The sequence below is a fragment of the Larus michahellis genome, chromosome 5 (assembly GCF_964199755.1).
Source record: "Larus michahellis chromosome 5, bLarMic1.1, whole genome shotgun sequence".
NCBI classification, from domain to species: Eukaryota; Metazoa; Chordata; class Aves; order Charadriiformes; family Laridae; genus Larus; species Larus michahellis.
Window position 1 is genome coordinate 76,340,204 of NC_133900.1, and position 21,455 is coordinate 76,361,658.

Here is a 21,455-nt window from a genome sequence, read left to right on the forward strand (position 1 = left end):
CAAAAATAAGAATTTAGAGATTCTGTTACCCTTGTATCAGGGTACCTTCCTAATTAGTACATGGAGTTAATGTACTCTGCAGTCAGAGTTATGCATACACTTGTCTAGATATATACTAGCTAGCCTGGGCAGACGTCTAATTTCTGGCAACAGCAGCTTTGTAGATACACAGAGGTGCCGAAGCTCCCTTAGAAGCACATGTGCTTCTCGCGATCTTATGTGTGGATCTGTGTTATCAACCACATAACACTGTCACCACTGACAAACTTTACAAACCGTTCAATCAGGTTTGCCATACTCTAGTAAGGAAAAAATTAAAATGTTATTACTTAGAAGACAAATGCAGCAGTTTCAGGAAAATACCTAGTTATTTAATGTTTCATGGGATTGTTTTTCTCCTCTGCCCACATGTATTCATTCCTCAAAGAGCAGCAAATGCCCACCCGAGAAGGAAAAGACAGAGGTAAATAAATCCTTATACATTCTTCTACAGACTGTAACAGTTTACTGCAGTTTCTCTGGAGCACTGCCCTGGAGTAGTTTTCTCAGCAGGCTGGCCTGCAGAGGGTGCAAGAGCATCATAGCAATCACAAACCCATTTCATTTTTAGCAAAAGCAGCCTAGGAGAGGCTAGCGGCGTCACTGTAAATTTTTCTCCTTTCTGGTAAAAAATACCCATATTAAACCAATCTGGAAATAAAATCTTAATTTAGCCATTTTGACTGATGTTTTCTATTTCATGGGATCACTTTTAAGGACAGTTAATTCCAGAAATCTGTTCAGAATATCCAATTGCTTCAGTTAGCACAGTAGTCAGTCAATTCAGACTCCATCTACATGTACATTCCGCACGTGTCAGACTTTGCGGTATGACCACAGACTGTATACAGGTGTTTGATTAAATCTGAAGTGCCAGGGAACAACAGTGGAGATGAAAACAAGATTCTAAAGAATGACAGTAGCCTGATGTTCTTAAAAAAAAAAATTTACAGCAAGTATTTTGTTTTAAACAAATTACTTTTCTTGCCATTATTTTTTAGGATTTCTGGTGCCCCACATACTTTACTATATGTCCCTCTCAGAACAAATTTGGAATAAGTCATGACACCACCAAGATATATTCCTAATCAAGGGATTTTTAAAAATCTGTTGTTTAAAGTTAAGATCTTAAGTTGGTACGTACCCGGGCACTTATGTTGGCTTGAACACTTACTGCTGTGTGCTTAGAATTTTAAAATGTGCAGATATAAGGTCCAAAGATACATATGCCCTAGGCTGGCATGAAGCAGTGTTTCAGAGAAGTGCAGAAGTTCTTTATTATTCACTGACTTAGCCCAAGGCATACTTGAGCCACGGACACAAACTCCTGTCTGTGCATCCAGAGCCGTCTGCATCCAGCCTCACAGATCAGGGAGAGATGGCAGCAACTCTGCAAACTGTTGGGAGAGTAAATACAGGCCACACACTGAAAAAATTTCCCTAGCTTTGACATTCACCACTCCCCTTTTACAATATACAAGACACACATGAGAGAAAGGATTAGGAGACAAATTACTAATCTTGCCTCGAGAGCCAGAAAACGGGATAAATAGTGACAGTGACAGAGTGCCAAAAGAGAACAGAGCTTGTATCAGTCTGAGCGGGTACAAGGAAAGACTGCAACAGCATTGCTCTGGTGGCCTTGTGAGCAACGCTTCAAACACAAAGTAGAGATTAAACATATTTGCTGGCAACCGTCTATAGCTTCACTAAACAATGTGGACGGAGCCACTGTGTTTTAGCCGTGCCAGAAACTGTCGATGGTTTGTTCTCTTTGGCTCCGTCTTGCTCTCCTCATGCCCTCCCTCCAAAAACGCTGAACAGTGGCTTAGAAAAAAAAGCCAGGCTCCCTACCCACATTCTTGGCTTGCCAAAGAAAAAAAATAAATAAAAAGGCACATGATGCTGGTCACATCATAAAGAACGTCTAGTGCAAACAAGGCTGTATTGATTTGGGGGGTAATTTTTAATAAAATGGCTCTAGATTATGGTTTGTTGCTCAATGTTTAGGGACAATATTCTTGAATGGACTGAGAATAGGCCAGGAGCCAGAAACTGCTGTCATCGATCCGCAGTGTGGCCTTCACTATTTAATCTCTGTACAGCAGTGACCTCACCTGGAAATGAGGATCGGAAAGACCACTTGCATCATCCACCCGTCCATCCCAGGGCGGAGGGGTGGATTTCTCCCTTAAACACCAGCGAGCCAATGGCAGAGGAGCGGAGCTCTCCTCCCCATGGAGTGGAGCCCAGGGACACCTCTGTCACCCTGCTCTATGCTGTCCACCCTGCCAAGCCACAGCAGAGGGGATGCTCTGAGGACAGGCATTTAGTACTTTGTCTTTATCACGCAGGCAGACAGCCTTGCAGATCAATTGTCCAGGCACAGGACCCTGATGCAATGCCAGGACCCTTGCCCCTTTTGGGGCTAATTCAGTGACTTTTGGCATCAGCCACTTGGGAGTCTTTCAGTAATTTCAGTATGTGTTGAAGCACCCCTTATGAAAGTCACCATCTTGCTGCTTCTGCTGCGTAGATGTTCACCAGTTACTACATACCTTACAGCCACAATCAGCGAACCATTCTACAAACCTGATCCAGGTTTAAATAACTTTAGACTTTGCATATTTAATTCATAAACTTATGCAACTGTTAGGTGGTGTTCTCGATTTATTTTAATATGTAAGTGTATAAACTCTGCTCTTAAGCCCACTGCTTTTTAGAATAGTTTGGGCTGGAAGGGACCTTTAAAGGTCATCTAGTCCCACCCCCCTGCAATGAGCAGGGACATCTTCAACTAGATCAGTTGCTCAGAGCCCCGTCCAACCTGACCTTGGGATGTTTGCAGGGATGGGGCATCTACCACCTCTCTGGGCAACCTGTGCCAGTGTTTCATCACCCTCATCGTAAAAAACTTTTTCCTTAGTCTAAATCTACCTTCTTTTAGTTTAAAACCATCACCTCTTGTCCTATCACTTCGGACAGCTTTGATGGCAGCTCTGATGTATTACGAGATTAAATCTTTAACAACGGTTATCATTAATGGCAGTCTGAAGTTATTGATCCTCACGACATAACTCAAGACCTGTTTAGTTAATAAGAACTCTCTAAATTATTTTTTTTTACAGAAATCCTTGAAGACGATGGGGACTTTGCCAGCTCCACCCCGGCAGCTCCGGAAGCTACACAAATAAAGAAGGAGACGATTGACATAGGTAGGTCAAGACTTTGTGTCTTGATGGTTGTAACAGCACATTCTACTTTACTAGCGACTGCGGGTTTGTAAGGTTCATGTGTTATTCCTGCACATTGTACTCATTCTACTTCTAGGTTAAGATAAAATCTGGGGTTTTTTTGATTTCATATTGCAAAAATGCATAAACACTTATTTCTCCCTCCCTCAATTAATAACAAGATCTTATTTTCCCAGACATCATACTCCTCATTATGCTAGATGTGATAAGTCTGCGTTTGATTATGACATAAATACTGTTCTTTCTCATACACAGTTGCTAGAAATGATAAACCGGAGAGCTAAATAGCTGTCTCAGAAACACTGAACATTTTATGCCTTGTCCATTTTTTCAAACTGCTTCATGACGGTGCATTTAATTTCAGACCATTCACTATCAAACAACTGCCACAAATATTCTGAATTATTTTACAAGTTAAACTGAAATCGGAGCCTCAGCAATATGTAGAAGTCATACAGTCAGTGACAAGTATTCAGGAGAAGATTTGTTTTATTAAAAACGTTAAAATTTAACATTAGAATAATTAGAATACAGTAGGGATATAAATCTTCTTGAATAAATGAGCACAGAACCATGGAAGGTTGTGAAAAAAAGGCATCAGAGGAAATAACCATTACATTAAAATCTATTGACCTGACAGCCTAGGTCAAAGTATACTTTACAGTAGTGCTGTTTACACCCAGAAATTAATGGAAAGAATAAAAAACACTATTATAATGATTCTGTGAACAACAATTCTTTGCCCTTTTACAATGAAATTTCTACCATAAGAATATTTCTATTGTGTGCATCAATATTTCTGTGATCCAGAGTTTCCTTCTCAGCAATTATGTTATCCGGAGTTTGGGTGTTGAGACACGCTACCCAACGCAGCTTTTACAACAGTTTGCGTATGCTGATCTTGATTATGAAAGACAACTGTAAGGCGTATGGCACTGAGGACAACATCAGAGCAATGCCACCACAGCAATGACACGCAGGAACACAAGTTACGTTGAGGATAAAGCAAATCTGCGTCCCTGAAAGTTCAGAGACATAGCGAAGTCACACTTAACGCAAAGAGAAGAGTTCATACACAATGACACAGGATAAAACGTCGTGCAGATCGACTGCCTTATACACGCAAATTCCCTGTTCCTGTCATGTAATACCCAATTGAGGATAGCAATCACGCAAGTCAGCAGAACACAAGTGCCATTGCCAAAGGCAGAAAGAGATTAGAGAGCCAGCATAATTGAGAGAATGAGCACATAAATGGAAGCCATGCATTTTTTTGGTAATAGTGTAAAAAAAAAACAAACTCCTGCTTCGTTTTGGCCCAAAATTGTATTTCCGATAGCTCCAAGTGTTAAAGGAAGATGGAAACATTTTCTTAAGAGTTATGGGGTAGCCTATTTATGAAAAAACACTTTTTTTCTAGTACCAAGTAAATCACACACTTATGAGACTATAATTCCTGATTCTAAGTTTTCCATAGGTATCAAATTTATTCCTGCATATGGTTTATGAAAACAAGTATTTACCAAATCACTTAAGAGAAAGCAAGTTATAAAGCAGATATGAATTCCAAGTACTACTCTGTGCATATGTTAGCAAGTACCATTATAGAAAGCACATCAAAAGAACCACTGCTTATTTACCAACAATCTCTTATTTCTAACAGAGTCTAAACCATGCACTCAGTTTTTCAAAATGTGAGCAATATTTACTTCTACCCTTTACCAAAAACTGTATTAAAGATAATTGGTCTATGACATCCCCTACCAAAATGCTGAGAACTGGTCTTTTTCTCCCTCCCAACCCAGAAAGTAATTCCACACAAAAATGAACTTTCAGCCTCGGATAAGCATGAGGAAATGAGCCCAAAGCCAGCAGAGCTGCGAAATAGATGATTTCCAGGATTCTGAGGGCTCCTGAATTTTACTTCTGAAGGGAATAGTTTTTACGCTGTGAAAGAGTGCAATTCTAGTATACTCTCAGCTCTGCAGAAGGAAAAAAAACCTGGCATGTAAACATGCATAAAAATAATATAATGATGTTTCTGTCCTGTTAAGGATGGAATTTTGAAGATAACTCAGATGCTGGTAGAATAAAAAATAGTTCTTCTGTCTTCCCTGTTGTGTCATTTAATCCACACAGAAAGGTTTCAGATAGAGCCATCCCTACATATAGGAAGTGCAATTTAAGCTGAGGCTAAAGATTTCCACAAAAGCATTAATGAATTGTTTACTTTACGATTTTTCTTTTGCTTGTGTTATCTCCATAATAAAAGCTCTGTATCCGAGACTAGCCTTACACCCAAAAGTAAACAAACACGGCTGTCTGCTAAAGGAAGGCAAAAGGACAACCTTCCTCAGCAAAGTCTAGCATCCCGACCTGCCCTGGCTCCCGGGATCAGGGAAAGGCACACCTCAGAGCCCAGCTTTGAAACCCACCATGGTAGCTTACTAAAATGGACTTGAAACCACTTTTTTTGTGGTTAAACGGAGTCCTGAATAGAGGAGAATGGGTAGGAATAAGGAGGGAAGGTCTCTTTTCAGTTTCTTCGCAGTCACACTGCATGCAGGTTTGCCGCAGGCTCCTGTGCCTCTCATTCTTCCTCATCACATCCAAACCACCTGCACAGCTCCCAGACTTGAGAGGGGACAGTGGCCTTCTAGGGCCCAAGTCCCTGCTCATTCCGTGTTATCAGCAGGGGAGACGGCATGGCCCCATGAAGGGAAGGGCTGCCGTCCAAGCCCTGTTCGGAGGGAGTGAATCCGCAGACACGTGCCCTTACAAATGGCCCCAGAGCCTCCCCAAGCCTGCCCTACCCCACATCTGGAAGGCACACCTGTGCTAATTGAGGTGTACAAACATGTTATGCAAATTGACTTACATGTGAGATATAAACTATCCACATACGCCTACGTGCTTAATCAAGTACTTTAAATTTGTGTTGCTACCTTTTGGAGAATGTAGGGGCAGAAGGATAGATAGGGCTTATGACAAATGCCAATAAATAATTTGATTTAGGGAGGTACGTGGCAGAAGACTTGTTAGAACTAATGGGTTACAGTAATGGGTTATGACATTTTTAATTGAAGATATGTGTCACCTGCAGAGGATGGCAATAATATTAGCAATTTATTTGTCTAAATCCAGGTCTGTTTTATTTAAAACTGTTTCTATAGATGATGATTCTATAAGCACTACCTCAGAAGACAGATCTTGTACGCCAGTAGCAAAACGGATAGTCGGGACAGGTGAGTATTAATTTCCATGCATTTATTCTGAAACAAAATCACATTGTAATTTCGGTACCAAAACTGGAGCACCCAGATCTCCACTGTAAACACAGCTCTACTTTTCTACTTCTGACTCCAGTCTAGCTTTATCACTAAACTTAAAAACTAGTTTCATAGCTCTGTTCCCTGTCATGAACAAAACTTGCATTAATACCGTAGTTCAACTTTGCATTCTATACTTATCTGATGAGCAGCATCTGCCTACTTCCAAACACGTAGGTAAGATTTTTTTCTTCTATTGAATTCCCAGTAGCATTTTCATTTGTATGATATTTTTCCTTGCCATTCTAATTTGAAACTGTACTGGAAAGACATTTTCTTATCACTGATGTTATATTGTTGCTTTTAAAGCTTAAGGCCTATTGCTTTCCTGCATATAGCACTGGGATACATCTGTCTAATTTGACAACAGCAGCAACAAAATTACACTGAGAAAATGTGGTATTTTATATGCCTTGGAGAAACAAGAGATTTCATTTGCTACATATTTTGCATACTTAATCAAAATGTTATCATGTATGGATATTAACATTGCAAAGTTAAAAGATTTTCGTAACGAGATTATTATAAACATTTAATCCTTCAGCTTGTTACTATATCATTAGCTGCAGTTACACTTTAATATATGTATATTCAGCAATGCTCAGTTGTTGCTTCATTTATATTTTCAGACAATCACATTCCCTTGGAAGAAACACAGAATCACTTTAAAGTTATTACAGTTAATGATACTGGAGCAGGCAAACACTGGAGTGATAATGAAGTCAGAGCTCTGATAAACATATGGTCAGATGAAAAGATACAACAAATGCTTGAAGGGGCCACAAGAAATAAAGAAATATTTGAGGAAATTGCCAGAAGGTTAATGAAACGTGGTATAGACAGAGACTGGAAACAATGTCGCACAAAGTACAAGAACCTAAAATATGAATACCGCGCGCTGCAGAAGGAAAATGAGCATCTTGGTAATCCCAGGAGAAAAATGAGATTTTACGATGAAGTTGACTGTATCTTAAGAAGACAACCTCTGGGTCCCTCGGGCTGGGGATGTGAAAGTTCAAGTCTCCTATCAGGTACTAAAAACTTCAATGATGAGATAAAGCGATTAAAATGAAACTTGAAGTTGCTTGTTGACCCATGCTGTAGGGGTGAAATACGTGGCCAGAATGGGAAGGGAAAGTAATTGAAGAACCTGTATTTGCATGGTCAAGTAGGCAATGCTCAGCAAACAGAAATGGTCTTTGGAGGAGTTTAGAAGTGAGAACATTAACAAAAAGTGAAAACACCTAAGTGTTCAATATTATGGGAGAATCTTTGTGCTTTTGGAAGCTTAAATGAGATACAGTGAAATGGTGCTAGAAAACGTCACAGGTTTTAGAGGTGATCAAGCAGACATGTAAAGTACTATGGACAGAGAACTGCAAGCCCATACCAGTTAGAACTGCAGAATCTGTAACAATCAAGTGCAAAGACTTCGAAACAGCAAACTTCATTAATTCAATTCACACCACAATCAAGAGAGAGAAAAATCCAGGGCAGTGATGTTTATTTCAGCACTTGTAATTATTATATTAATTTTGGTAAAGCAGAATCTGTTTTCTAAATAGAGTTTGCATCTATTTTAGTAACAACAGACCTCTGATCTAGGAACCCCACGGCTAGCCTTGTCTCTGCGGTAAGGGTTCTCATGACTGGGCGACCGCTCTGGCTCTCACGGCCACCTGCCCCTGCTGCAGGCAGATCAGATGCTCTTGTAGAAGCAACTTGAACACTGCAGCTCAGAGCTCAGTGAGTTGTGGTAAACCAGAACTAATTCTGGTTTTTCTCAATATGTTAGATAATAATTTGCAATATCACAAATGTTAGTTGTGGACTTGAACCATTTCTGCAGCAGAGGCCAGGAGGAGAGCTTGAGCAGAAACCGCTGGAGCCATCCTTAAGCCAGCTGTCCTCACTCATTAATCAGAGCCCTAACAAGGTGTCCAAGGGCACCGTACGGTAGTGACATTAGTTTAGGCTGGAGTGACATCCACACAGTCATGGGATGACACCACTGCTTCTCACCTGCCTCATTCTTCTGCTCAATTACATTCTTAAGACAGAAATTGCAAATCTAGAAACTGAAGATATTACTGCTCATTCTGCTTTTCCGTGAATGGAATTTGTTAACACCAGGAATATTTGAGCCAACCTGGCTGTTTTACATTTTAGCATGCTGGAAAAGGACTGTGTAATATGTGCTGTGAATGCTGATGTAGAAGATAGTAAAACAATAACTTTTCAGAAAAGAAGCTTTAGTTATTAAACTGCTCAAGGCATCTGCCAAATAAGTGTTTCTCCACCCTGATTTTGTATGCCAACCCAGCACCTAACTTTTCTAGAAGATTCTCATTGCTGCGAGTCACTTGTCCCAATGCATTTGCTTTTGTAGTATAAAGTTTTTTGGTGTGTGACTAACTGTGCTTTGAGAATCTCTGCAAAATACTTTTAACACTTTGCTTTTCTCTTCTAAGTTTCAGTGGGAGATATTACAGCAAACACAGGATCCTTGGGTGTCAAGAGGAAAACATGGACTGATGGTAAGAACCCCTGACTTTTTAAAGCGTCTATACAATCCTGTTAAATGGGATGCCAGATTCTAGTTTCCAGTACTAAAACAGTTAAAAAAATAATCCTACAACTAAACACCAAGCTCCAAAACAACATTCTTCTCTCACTCTCAAGAATCTGCAAGAGAAGAGTCATGATAAAAATGCGGGTCTAAGAAAAACTGCGATTTCTTTATTTCAGTCCTCATCCTGTTGTAAATGAGGTAAACATCAGGAAAGACTTTGATTTATAAGAATCAAGTACAAAGAAATGATTAAAAGATTTTTAAAAGAATATTTCTTAATTATCTGTGTTGCTCAGAGGAAAATAGGGACAGTATCACAGTTGTGGCTGTGGTTTCCTCATATTATACTATGTGTCAGTAAATGAGAGGAGAATCACATGTTTAGACACGTCTAACGCATTGTACAAGAGAAAACAGGTTAAGACAGCTATTCCAAAGAGAAGATATGGTATAGAATCACTGGGAGAGAAAAATGAAGGGATGGATAGAAATATGCAGCGTGCAATCTGATATAGGAAAGGTCAGGAGCTTATTTTTCTTCCTGGCAGAACTGTCAGGCCCTAAAAAATCAAAAAGATCAACAATGAGGGATGACAAACTTAGTTCTTAAGAGGCTCCCCTTATTTTTAATACTAAAATGATGTCTTGTCTACAGACAGATGAACACAAACAGATCTGAACACCACATTTCTGAATTCAGCCTGCACAGTACACCACCACAAACCGTGCTAACAGGACTAACTCTGGGTGATTAAATATACTTTCATTTATTGCTTATTAGATAAGTACGTCTTGCAGAACACAGTAGTTAGGCAAAGCTGAAAGTTTCAAATATGAGTGATTTTTTACAAGGACTGCTTCATTCCTACCCACCATTATACAATGACCCCTTACACAACACCAGGCAATGCCTGCCAAAAGAGTGTAACAGAAGGACAGCATTGGGAAAATCTAGCATGTGCTAAACTTCAGCGTCAGCAGTTCATTGACTTGTGCACTCTAACTACATACTTTGCTTTTGTCCACAGAGGTGTCACCTGTTCCACTTAAGAAAAGTGCTTCTGAAAACACCATACTCCACTTCCAAAAACTATTAACAGAGAGAGTGCACACAGTAACAGAAGGCAAAAAGTTACTGTTAGAAAGGCTTTGTAAGCAGGAAGAAATGCAAGACCTGAACAGAACACAGCTGTATGCTGATCCATCAGCCATACAACAGGTTGGTCTAATGAACTTTCTACAAAATTAGCATGCAAAGAGATTCTGTCAGACAGTAAGAAATGAAATAGACTCATTTGTGAGTGTAGGTCACCCACGTGATTACATGGTTGCTCCCCTTTAATATATTAACCTTCAGTCATTTAAATTAAAACTAGGTATGAGTTCCCATCATAATCCTTAACTATGAGCTTTTAGTAGTGACATCGGTTAGTCTAGTGAAAGATACAACCTCTGCCTACGTGCCTCGGCTCACCTGCATGCCACAATTAACAGGCTTAATTGAAAGAAAACAATAGTTTGATCATAGAAAACATGTACAGTTAAAATCTCATCCTATCATTTCCAATTACCATCTCTGTCACCTTCCCAACAAGTTAGTCCTCTACAATTAACCAAACACTTGAAGCCATAAGAGAACTTCTTTCTGCTTAGGCAAGGCTGGTGGGGAAAATACAACATTTCATTCCTTTATCAGCATTTCCCCTCCTCCTAGCCTCGCCACCTGCCTGTGCTGGGGTGGTGGACCATCCCCATATGCCTGCTGAAGTTACAGTGCTGGGCAGCAATGAACTGGAGAATTCAGTGAGCCAGAAAGGACAGACACAAAGCTGATGCCCACCTAGAAGGGGCAGGCACGTGTTCTGGTCCCTGTTCTGTACTGGGCAGGGTCTGCTTTGTCCACTAACCAAATCAAGTACAGAAAACATAGAAACAGTGCAGGGAAAAATGACATGGTAAGTGACAAATGCCATGCCATAAGTAACTGTTACTCTACAAAATCCTACTAGCCACTACTTTGTTTTGTGATTATTTAAGTACTCTACAGCCTGTACTGCCTGCAAGGCAAGCATTTCCAGGGTTTTCCTTTCAGTGTATTCAAGCAGAACAACTCATTTCTGGATCTCAGTCATAGACCTGCACAGCCCTGCCAAAGCTAGGTCAGTTCTGGGCATACACAAGGGCACAACTGAAGTCAAATAGTCAAGTCCTTACTGCAGTAGCAACAGCCACCAGGGTGTTTTTATACAGAGAGGCCTAAGTTCCACCCAAATCCCTCTTCACAAAATCTTACACAAAAATATTACTGGATATAGTGCTTTGTTTCCTGCTCTATGATTATTTTCTTGTAATTCTTTTATGAGAGACATTACAAAGGTAAATAATTTCCACCAAGGTAGATTTTATCTGCCATTTGACTAGCATTTTTAAAACAATTCTGAGAAGTCAGAGAAAGATGCCTAGAAAATCATATTTATTTATACAGTGACGTGGACGTACAGTTGTTCCACTGTGTGCTTATCTACCACTTTTCACATTTTACATTGGTTTTTCAGTATAAACCTTCTTTGGCTTGTAATACTAGTATCATCATTGGTTTAAAAATTTTTTTCTCTCTTTGCAATGAGTTATTTCAAAGGTAAATCCTTGAATTCGCATCTGTTATATTACTTGCATACAGAACTGCTGTCTTTTGGTAGGAGAACAAAGGATCTGTCACTGCCATCACAGCACAGTCAGGTATCCTTCTAGAACATGCTGAACCAGCTGAAGACCTCACCATTCCTGGCAGCACTAAAATAACAGGTTTCTCCTTCCACATGTGAACCACAAAATGCGTGATCCAACCCGAATTAATTTTAATACATTTCAACAGTCTAGTTCCATTTAGATTTAAATTAAGTTTTTAAAATAACTGTACTGAAAATAATATGGATCACTTGCGTGTTCTGCTGTACCTGCTCTGTTCCATGAGTGCCAGGCTGAAGTTGCACAGAACAGCTGAAGCTGATTTGTTAACTCACTGCAACAGGATCCTCTTTTCGCCATGCTACTCTGAGCAATGCGATGCTTGCTGGATCCCCTATAAACCAGTTCAGCGCACTAACCTGACACAAGACTAACCACTTGGGAAAAAACAAGGAAATGGTTTCCTGTGTGAGCTGAAGCAGCCCAGCAAGTTTTCAGCTGTGCTAGCCCTAACTTGGAGCAGCTCAAAGGTTCCTTTTGTTGCAGTGACTGGCCCAGCAGAAGAAAGGCTAACCTGAGGGAGGCAGTTAGCACTGCAAAGACAAACTGCACATAAAATTCTGAGTGATGCACAAGGATCCCAATCTTTCCAAAACTTCCTGTCATTCAGTACAATGTCCCAAAAACCCCTTTATTTTCTTCCAGAAAATAAGAAATACTTATTTCATTCATTAAAATAAGCAGATATTCCAAGAAATATGTATCTGGTTTTAAATGCTGTAGTTCAGGAGAGAACTGCACAAAATCACTGAGGCAAAGGACTGCCTAAATTCTTAGTAGGTCACAGCGGAGAATTGCAGAGCACACTTGCAGTCTCTATTTGGAAACTGTTCGTATCAACACTAGAGGGTAGACATGAAGCAAGAACTGACATAAAAAAAAGAACGTAAGTGGCTTTCCAAGCAAAAGGGGTTTTTTTCTTGGAAAACTTTCCAGAAAGCGGGATTTACCTGACAAACAAATGTCCAAAGAAGGTGGACTTCCCTTTGTGTGGGATTCCACTTCTATTCCGCTTTGTGGCTGCAAAGCATAGCTTGCTTTTTGTAATTGTTTTGTCAGAAAGCCATCTCTTTCTTTCCTGATCTTCACATTTATTTTTGGTCAAAGATGCTAAGAGACGTCAAGTGGATGGGGCATTTGACATCATCTAATATTTATGTGCTACTTCCATTTATACAGATAACAACTAGTTTATTTGAATATGTAGGATGCTGAGATACATAAATCAAAGTGGCATCAAGACAACCTTTCTTGCTGCAGTTGTCATTATGATTCCACATCACTTTTTGCTTAGACACAAAATAACATGAACGTTGCACATTTGGAATTCTGGTTGTCTAGAGCTATGGTCTGTCTCCTTTTGACAGCATCTCCCAGGGTAGTGAAAATGGCCTAAATCAAATGTTTCTAGAGTGAAGGATTTATCAAAAAAGTCCCTTCAAAAATAGCATTCGTTAATCCAACTCATCTTTCCAGTATATTTTTATATCCACTTGAGCTTGTGCTGTGGCTCTGCTCTGATCACAGCTTTACATTTATTAGAGTCACACAATATTTAGTCTAGGCACGCTTACGGGCAAGTTAAGTGGAACTTGGGACACCACCTGACACACGCTAAATGATTATGTGTGAGAGCACTACTGTAAAACAGAAAGGGTTTGGGAGGAGAGGTCCTCCTAGACAGATCCACAACATGGCTCCTTCTAGCAGAAAGGCAGACCAGGTTGTTTCCATGTAACTGCTCCTGGGAATCTTAATATAAATTAAATCATGAAAATGATCCAGCTTAATAATCAAAATCAACACCAAGCAATGATGGCAAGAGCAGCAATTGTATAAAATCAGAGGTCTTTGCTCTTCTACCTCATCAAATATCTGCAGCAGGGGGCCATTCAGATCACTGTGAGGGCAAATCTGTCTCCTCTCCAGTTTACAAATGACTGATACTGAAATTTTTGAGATGTGGCAGATAAATGGAACAGTAACCACTCTGACCTGTATTAATACAAGTTCCATTCTTTTCTAAAGCACAGTCATTCACTAAGATGAATGGGTCACTTTACACTTCTTGGATAGGGCTATTACCTTGGAAAGTCCTCTGACTGCCCCATTTAGATTATTTCCTGGTAGACCAAACTTTATTTGGGCCAAATGCTGGAGAATGAGTTTCAGGGAGCAGAGATGCTTATATTGTTGCACTATCAGCATCACACTCAACAGACTCACTACAGACTCACACCCTTTTTTCCTTCCCCTGCAGCAAGGTCTCCCTTTTGTTTGCACAAGCAGTCATGTGGTCAAGCAGATAACTGACAGAACTGATGTAAATGAAAACGAACCTAATAAAAAGCACCTCCAAAAAACCCTGATTTTTTTTAAGTTCAAGGAAAGTAGTGTAAGAAATGGCAGAAAGAGCAGCCAGGACTGTTTATTTGAACTCCAACACCCAGCATGAACCTCCTGTGCTGTGTACAACCTTCCCTCCATGCATTAAGCTCAAATGTAAGGTACAGGCAGACAAGCCAACAGAATAATCCTGTGAAAATTACTGGAGAGCTGTATCATGCCCACATGGATGACTTAACTACAGTCAATGGGAAGAAAAATGAACAGTCTCACCCCAACTCTATGGCTAGGTTAATGTAATGGGAAGTCTGTTGGCCACAATAAACACACTGGCTGTCTCTGAACCATCCTCTTGTATAGAACATTTTAGCACCACTTCCCTCCTGTTTTTTCCGCTCCTTCTTACATTATCTCATTCCAGTTGCTTACTCCACATCCAGAGATAAGAGCTGAGACCAAACTGCATTTGGTGATATGTACATCTAAGAGATTTGAACTTGGTTAGAATGGAAATCTGGCTTATCTTCACTTTCCCAGCATGCAGGAACCTGCGGCCTGCAGGAAGTTACATAAAACAACCTAGCGATGTCACAGCTCAATACAGCAAAAAGGTCTCGCTCCTCCTCTCTTCCTGTGGGAGTAAGCTGTGTGGCATGTAATTAAACTGGGCTGTCAGCACCTAGCAGCACAGTCCATACACCAAGACATAACTAAAAGATCAAGTGTTACCATATACACGTTGAGTAAGTGTCTCTGAAAGTAGGCAGGAATGTTTTACCAGGATATACCAGCTCTATGCTGGTAAAACAGCATACAGACTCAGTCACTAGCTAGACCAACACCTTAGCATTTAGACAATTTAAACATTTAACACTGCAGTTCTTGCATCTGGGGATGGAGGATCTGCTGAACCCATAATGGATTCTTGAGATGAAGTGAACGAGGTAAATATGTTGCGTACCAAATTATCACAAACATTACCTGTAGCATATCCATGTTCCTCAGAAAATTTCCATCCAATTACTGTCACAATTCCAGGCTTTTTCCTTGAAAGATTTACAGTGTAAGACAGCATGCCAACAGCTTGCTAACTAGCCTTTAAAAAAAAAAAATCTATCTGGTAGCCAAGAGGTGGTATATGAAACGGAGATAAACACTTTCATTATGCTGTATTGAGTGCAGATATTTGGAAGGATGTCTAATGGGAAGCAACCAGTAATTTTACTAGACTGAAAGAGAAGTAAAAATTCTTAACTTACATTGGTGATTATTTGGGCTCTGTTGTGTGGGGTTTCATAGTGGACAGTAACAGGGAAAGTATCAAAAAAGGATGCTGGCCAAGCCTCCACTTTCCATTTACTTTGATTCTCATCGCAAATTCCATACATAGACCCAGCTGAGCTGGGACAAGGAGGATTCCCTGACTTAATAGCACTTACACCTGCACAGAAGAGGCCTTTTAGAGACCTTTTCTAAAAATCAGTACAAAGCTGGATACCCTCAGGCTTCAGTACACAGTATTACTGCCAGAAATATTTTCCAGGGAATTTTGCAAAAAGTTAACACAAATCACAATCGTTCCAAGATTAACTTCACAAATTTGTCCCGGTCAAGGCCTCAAATGACGTTTAATAGATTTGTAACTCGAAGTACTCCTCCTCCCTCCCTCACCGCCCCCAAGAAAGTCCTCTTCTTACCAATATCCTCTCACTTTATTTTGGCATGCTGTCAGTGGATTTTACAGTAACTTTGTTCCCTGGCTTACAAATTGTAAAGATGATTTAGAACATCCTCTTTTAAGCCTTGTTAATACTTAAGCCAGAGTAAAAGCGTTCGCTTTAGCAGCTTTAAAGTTTCAAACATAATGAGAAATCACTGCTAACATAGCTGTAAAATGTGTTACAAACAGATGAAAATAACTTTAAAATGGTCTCAAGTTAAATTGGTACAATGTTCTTAGTGTGTGGAAGGCCTTGATTAGCCTATGAGTAGGAATATACTGGTTTTCATTTTAATTCACAGTTTACCATTATAAAGTAAAAGCCAATAAAAAGCTATGTTCTAACTTCTGCTACAAAGGAGTGCAAATTTAAGCCTTTAAAGTTCTTGTTTACATCAAGGTAGTGAAATTCCAAGTCTATCTTTTATCTTTCATGATGTGCCTACTTGTGGGCCTGCTCCAGAACCTTGCTTACAAATACAAACTGATTTTTCATGCAGAATAGTTTCAGTGTAACAATGAGCACCACTCAAACACATGCCATTCAATACTGCCTAAATATTTTGGTGGCTTGATCCAGCATACAGGGTTTCAAGTTTTCAGTTATGAACATCCTCACTGAAGTAAATCTCTCCAGTGCCATAGTATCTTTTTAACACTGTAATACAAACTATCAACTCATTTTAGGCCATTTACCAGAAACAGCAAAGTCCTTCACATTGCTGCAACCAGCTATATCGGAATATAAAGTACATAGAATTCATGCCCCGTGTTTTTGTGGCATGTAACAAATACTTTGGATATTTCTGTATACAGATAAGATTTCAAATATTAGAAATTATAACATGTTGCCAACAGCTGCTTCTTCTTTGTGCATCAGCCATCTCAAAAATGCAGTTTGATACAATGTCATGGTTGAATATTCTGATTTTTAAAATCTAAAATGAATTAAGGGACAAATTCTATGATTTGTTTTATTGCACAGGACTAATTTACATATAAAAGAACATGCCTATGACTATCTAAAGCCAGTAGTCATTACCTAAACATCCTTACTAATTTGAAGGTGAGGTCTAAGGACTGTTATTTCTGTTTATTCTGATTTTCAAGTGACATTCCAAAAAGGAGGAGAAAAATAGCTGCCGTCCAGTTACCTCCTGAGAGGGATGCCACCTCTTCTACACCTTACAGTAGGAAAAATGCAAAGAGGTTAGAGAGAAACATTTAAGAAGGAAACGGGAACATTAACATCTCAGCTATTTAATAGAATTTTATTGACTGCTTGCAAAGATATACCTAATTGAACAGACTGTTTCACTTTACAGATGCAATAATGTTTATGCCCCTAAGAAAGCATCCCTTAAAGATTTTGACAGTTATTGAGTAGAAGATCAGAATTGGAGGTAGTGCATGTATGCCTTTAGGTGTGTATCTTCCCATAGAACTTGTGAATTGCTTACAGTCTCAGTCACAACATTAGTATTGCGGTCTACAGTTGCGTCCTCCACTGAGAAAATTTGATATTAAAGAGCCCGTGGAAATCAAATATACTTGTCAAGTGCCCATCAGAAAATAAAAAGAAAAAAGACAGAAGGAAAAAAGTGTATTGAAAAACCATGAAATAAGGTTGCAATGAAAATCGAGATAGTAAGCTGCAAAGTGATGAAAATACATCAACCATTTTATTTCCAACTAAGGAACTCCAGGTCTGTGTAAGCACAAATGAGGAAAGATTTTTTTTCTGGGCTCTTCACAGAGAAATGGCGCAACCTAAAATGAGACTATTGATTATATGGCATTGTTCCTTGGATTCTGCAGCTCTATCGCTCCCAATATAAACAGTTTTGATGGACACTGGCAAATATATATAAGTTTATGAAAGATATGTCTGCAACCCAAAGAAAACTATTAGTATATGACAGTCATGTAGGGATGCAGCATTTTACCAGTAAAAGTATATGAAACTCAGCTGTAATAAACTGTAAGTCTCGATGTCAACAATTTTCTGTTGTTGGTCCAAAACCATTTCAGAGCAACCTCTGTTGCTCTGTTTGTGACCTCGAAAATATAAAGAATATATCATTGTTATCTATTCAGTGCATGTGTACTTAGAGAAGCCCACTTCCCCAGTCTGTCAGGAATGTGATTATTTACCCCACTTTTTGCCAATGGAAAGTCAAGCGTAGTACGTAGGTGTTTGCACAAGGGGAGCCCAGCATGTAGTGGAAAAGCAGCACGTGTGTGTTTGGCTGTGCATGTGTTCCCACAAGGAGGAGATACCTTTCCGGCGCCGCTGAAAAAAATGGTTAGTACGTGTCAGTGCGTAACATTGTAACTTTGAAATACCAAACGGAAGCCGAGCCCAAACTTCATTTTGCAGCTCTGCATCCACGCAGCGAACCTAAGTCAGTTTTACATCGCCATAGACATGTCAGGTAGACAAGAAGTTTCACTCTATCGCGGTGATGGCGGCCGGCAGCAGGGGCGGATGCGACACAAGCGAGATGCAGCCGAGGTCCACAACGGGTCCCAGAGCTGCTCCTCCGGCCGGGCCGGGCCGGGGGAAGCCGGCAGGCGGCGGGGCGTTCCTTGCGCTTTGCCGCCCGCTCCTTCCTCCCGCGGCCGCCGCCGCGGCCGGGCCCGCCAGCGAGACGCCGCTTTTCGGAGGGTCCATCCCCATCCCGACCCCGACTCCCCCCCCCCCCCGCCCCTTACCTGTGCTGCAGCCCCACCAGCCCCAGGGTGATGACATGGGGCACGTCCAGCTCGGTGGGCCAGGCGCCGGAGGCGATGCAGCCGAACACGCCGCACTCCTCACGGATGCCCAGCTCCTCCAGCTCCATGGCGCCGGCGGCACGTGGCGGCAGGCGGCCCCGCTCCCGCTCTCACTGCCGGCCCCGCTGTGGCGGTTCCCGCGCGCAGCCGCCGGTAGCCTGACGGGGAGGGGGGAGAACAAGGGGGGGGGAGCGGCCTCCCTCATTTACATCACCCCCCCCCGGACCCCGCACCGTCCCCTCCCCGCCGTGTGGGGGGTGTGTTTGCCCGTAGGACCGGGTTTGCCACGGGGGGCGGCGGCGGGGTGGGGTTCGCCCCGGGGGCGGAGAGAGGGGGGCGTTGGGCGGGGGATTGGCGGGCGGTGCCGGTACCTCCGCCCGCCCGCCCCTTCCGCCGACCCCTTCTTACCCCGGCGGCGGGGCCCGGCCTGGAGGCGCGTGGTGAGGCTCTCCCTTCTCTGCTCCTAGGTGCCTGCCGCCGCTCCCGCCGCCGCCATGGCACCCGCAGCATCAGGTAACCGCCACCTTCGCGGCGGTTGAGGGGGCGCCCCGCGGCCGTTGGGCGCTGAGGGGGGCCGGTAACAGTCGTTGGGGGGGGGTTGGCGCGCGCTTCGTGGCCGCTGAGGGGGGCTTGGTGGGGGGGGTTGTCCGCTGGGTCTGGCTTTGCACGCAACTGGGCGTAAAGTATGCGGATTTAGGAGCAGAAGTTAAAAAAAAAAACAACTTTGCTCAATCTAAAACTTTTTTTTTAAAAAAAAAAAAAACAAACTTCTCTAGACCTGAAACTTGGTAAGAAAGTTAATGAAGGTAAGACGAAGGAAGTGTACGAGCTGCCGGATATGCCGGGCTGCGTCCTCATGCAGTCGAAAGACCAAATAACGGCGGGGAACGCGGCCAGGAAGGACCGCATGGAGGGGAAGGCTGCCATTTCCAACACCACCACCAGCTGCGTGTTTCAGCTGCTGCAGGAGGCGGGTGAGTATCGCAGAGGTGTGTTAGGGGTCTCGTGTGTCGCGCACAACCGGCCTGTGTGTCGCAGATCTTGTTACGGAGCAGCATTGCTTCCTGTGTATTGGTTTATCCTGCCTGGAGGCTCTGATGTGTCTCTTCTAGTAGTTTTTAGTTGTACTTTTCCCGCTGGTTCTGCAGAGCTGGGCGGGCGACTTGTTAATTTGGGGTATGAAACCATCCGAAGTAATACTCTAATCGCAGATAACACCGCAATTGTTTCTCCTGGTTGTTTGGACAGACCCCTCGTCCTCCCCTCCACTCCTGTCCCTTCCCTGCACCGCGTCTCCTTGCCTCTAACACGGGACTAGATCCATCTCTCCTTTCTCAGTACATCTGCCTGCGTAGAAGTCACTGCTAGCTGGTGGCACCACAAGACTGTGTCTAAGCTGCACGAAACTGGTGTATGAATGTTAAAAGATAAAATTAAGAGTATCCTTTTATCTCCCCCCCCCCTCCCCTTCCCTCTCAGCTTGATGTGCCAAATCAAGGTAAAACTTCTGTACCCTTTGTACTTAAGCACTTAGGAGGACTATATTGCAGATGCATATTTCAGTCTATTGGGTAGTTAATGGTTACTCTGAAAGACTCAAAATATTTATCATAGAATCTTAGAATGTGTTGGGTTGGAAGGGACCTTTAAAGGTCATCTAGTCCAACCTCCCTGCAGTAAGCGGGGACATCTTTGACTAGATCAGATTAAAGATATTTCTGATGCTAGAAGTGAGGTTTTGTGGAGTGCATAACTAACTTGGGTCACTCAAGTAAGTTTTGCACCACGCTTCCAAAAATGGAGCCAGTATTTTTTGCTTTGAGAAAGCATTTTGAAGCGCCTTTGACTGAGAAGTTTGCAAGTTGTAAAGGGGAATTTGCGCTGGTGGGTTTCTAACTTGAGTCTGCAAACAGTACTATAATACAGGCACCGGTAAGCTTGGTTAAGACAGCTTATAGCTGAGCGTTCAGGGCACTTTGAAGCATTCACACTAAGTTTGCAAAAGTTGTATTATCCGTTGTAAGGTGTAGTGACAGTTCTCAGACAGCCAACCAGTAGAGTCCAAGCATGTTTTTCATAGGTGGGGAAGAGAAAGATGGCTTCTGTAGAGTTGTATCTCCCTACATTTCTATGCAAGTAGCTCTTAAAATGTGACACAGATATATCAAGCCATTCAGTACAGTCCTCAATCACTGGCTTTCTTGGGAAGCCTGTTGTCCATACAGTACAAAGAAGCCTGCAAGGTCTTTCTAATTATATTTCCAGTTGATTAAAACTACCAGTTTTCATTTAGGAACAATTTTGAATGAAGATATTTTGCCTAACTCTTAAATGGTAATAGTTAAGATAACAATCAAAATATTTAATATCCTACAGATACGAACTTCAAAGGTGAAGAAGCCATGGTGTAGACCTCAAAGATCCTTAAATGGCTTGTACTCAGTAACTTCAGGTGCTGTGGAAAAATATGCAGAGTAAACCGCAGCTGCATTTTAAAGCAAAGAAAGATCTTTCAGGGTTCTTCTCCAGGTTGCTTATTTGACTGGCATAAATTACAGATAATGTGAATGCCTTATCATAGGTTGTTTACTTTGCGCAACTCTTCTTAACCTACCCTTTTTTAAAGGTGATGATTTACAAAGTCCTGTTGAAACTTCTCTTTTGTAATAGAG

At 41.6% G+C, this 21,455-nt stretch overlaps 2 protein-coding genes across 4 annotated transcripts in view; one reads left to right on the top strand and one right to left on the bottom strand.

Annotated features, from left to right (window-relative positions):
• PPAT (phosphoribosyl pyrophosphate amidotransferase) overlaps positions 1-19,110 on the bottom strand; it is a 48,415-nt gene extending 29,305 nt beyond the window's left edge. Inside the window, exon 1 of the mRNA XM_074588139.1 lies at positions 18,724-19,110. Coding sequence (XP_074444240.1) covers positions 18,724-18,851 — 128 coding nt within the window. The 5' untranslated portion in view covers positions 18,852-19,110. The remainder of the gene's footprint in view (positions 1-18,723) is intronic.
• The window catches only part of PAICS (phosphoribosylaminoimidazole carboxylase and phosphoribosylaminoimidazolesuccinocarboxamide synthase), a 41,645-nt gene that overhangs the window by 13,214 nt on the left and 6,976 nt on the right, over positions 1-21,455 (top strand). For all 3 annotated transcript variants that reach the window (XM_074588136.1, XM_074588135.1, XM_074588138.1), the window contains 7 exons: positions 3,168-3,254; positions 6,467-6,538; positions 7,252-7,653; positions 9,094-9,159; positions 10,223-10,413; positions 19,251-19,296; positions 19,560-19,757. In XM_074588136.1, the coding sequence (XP_074444237.1) occupies positions 3,168-3,254; positions 6,467-6,538; positions 7,252-7,653; positions 9,094-9,159; positions 10,223-10,413; positions 19,251-19,296; positions 19,560-19,757 (1,062 nt within the window). The remainder of the gene's footprint in view (positions 1-3,167; positions 3,255-6,466; positions 6,539-7,251; positions 7,654-9,093; positions 9,160-10,222; positions 10,414-19,250; positions 19,297-19,559; positions 19,758-21,455) is intronic.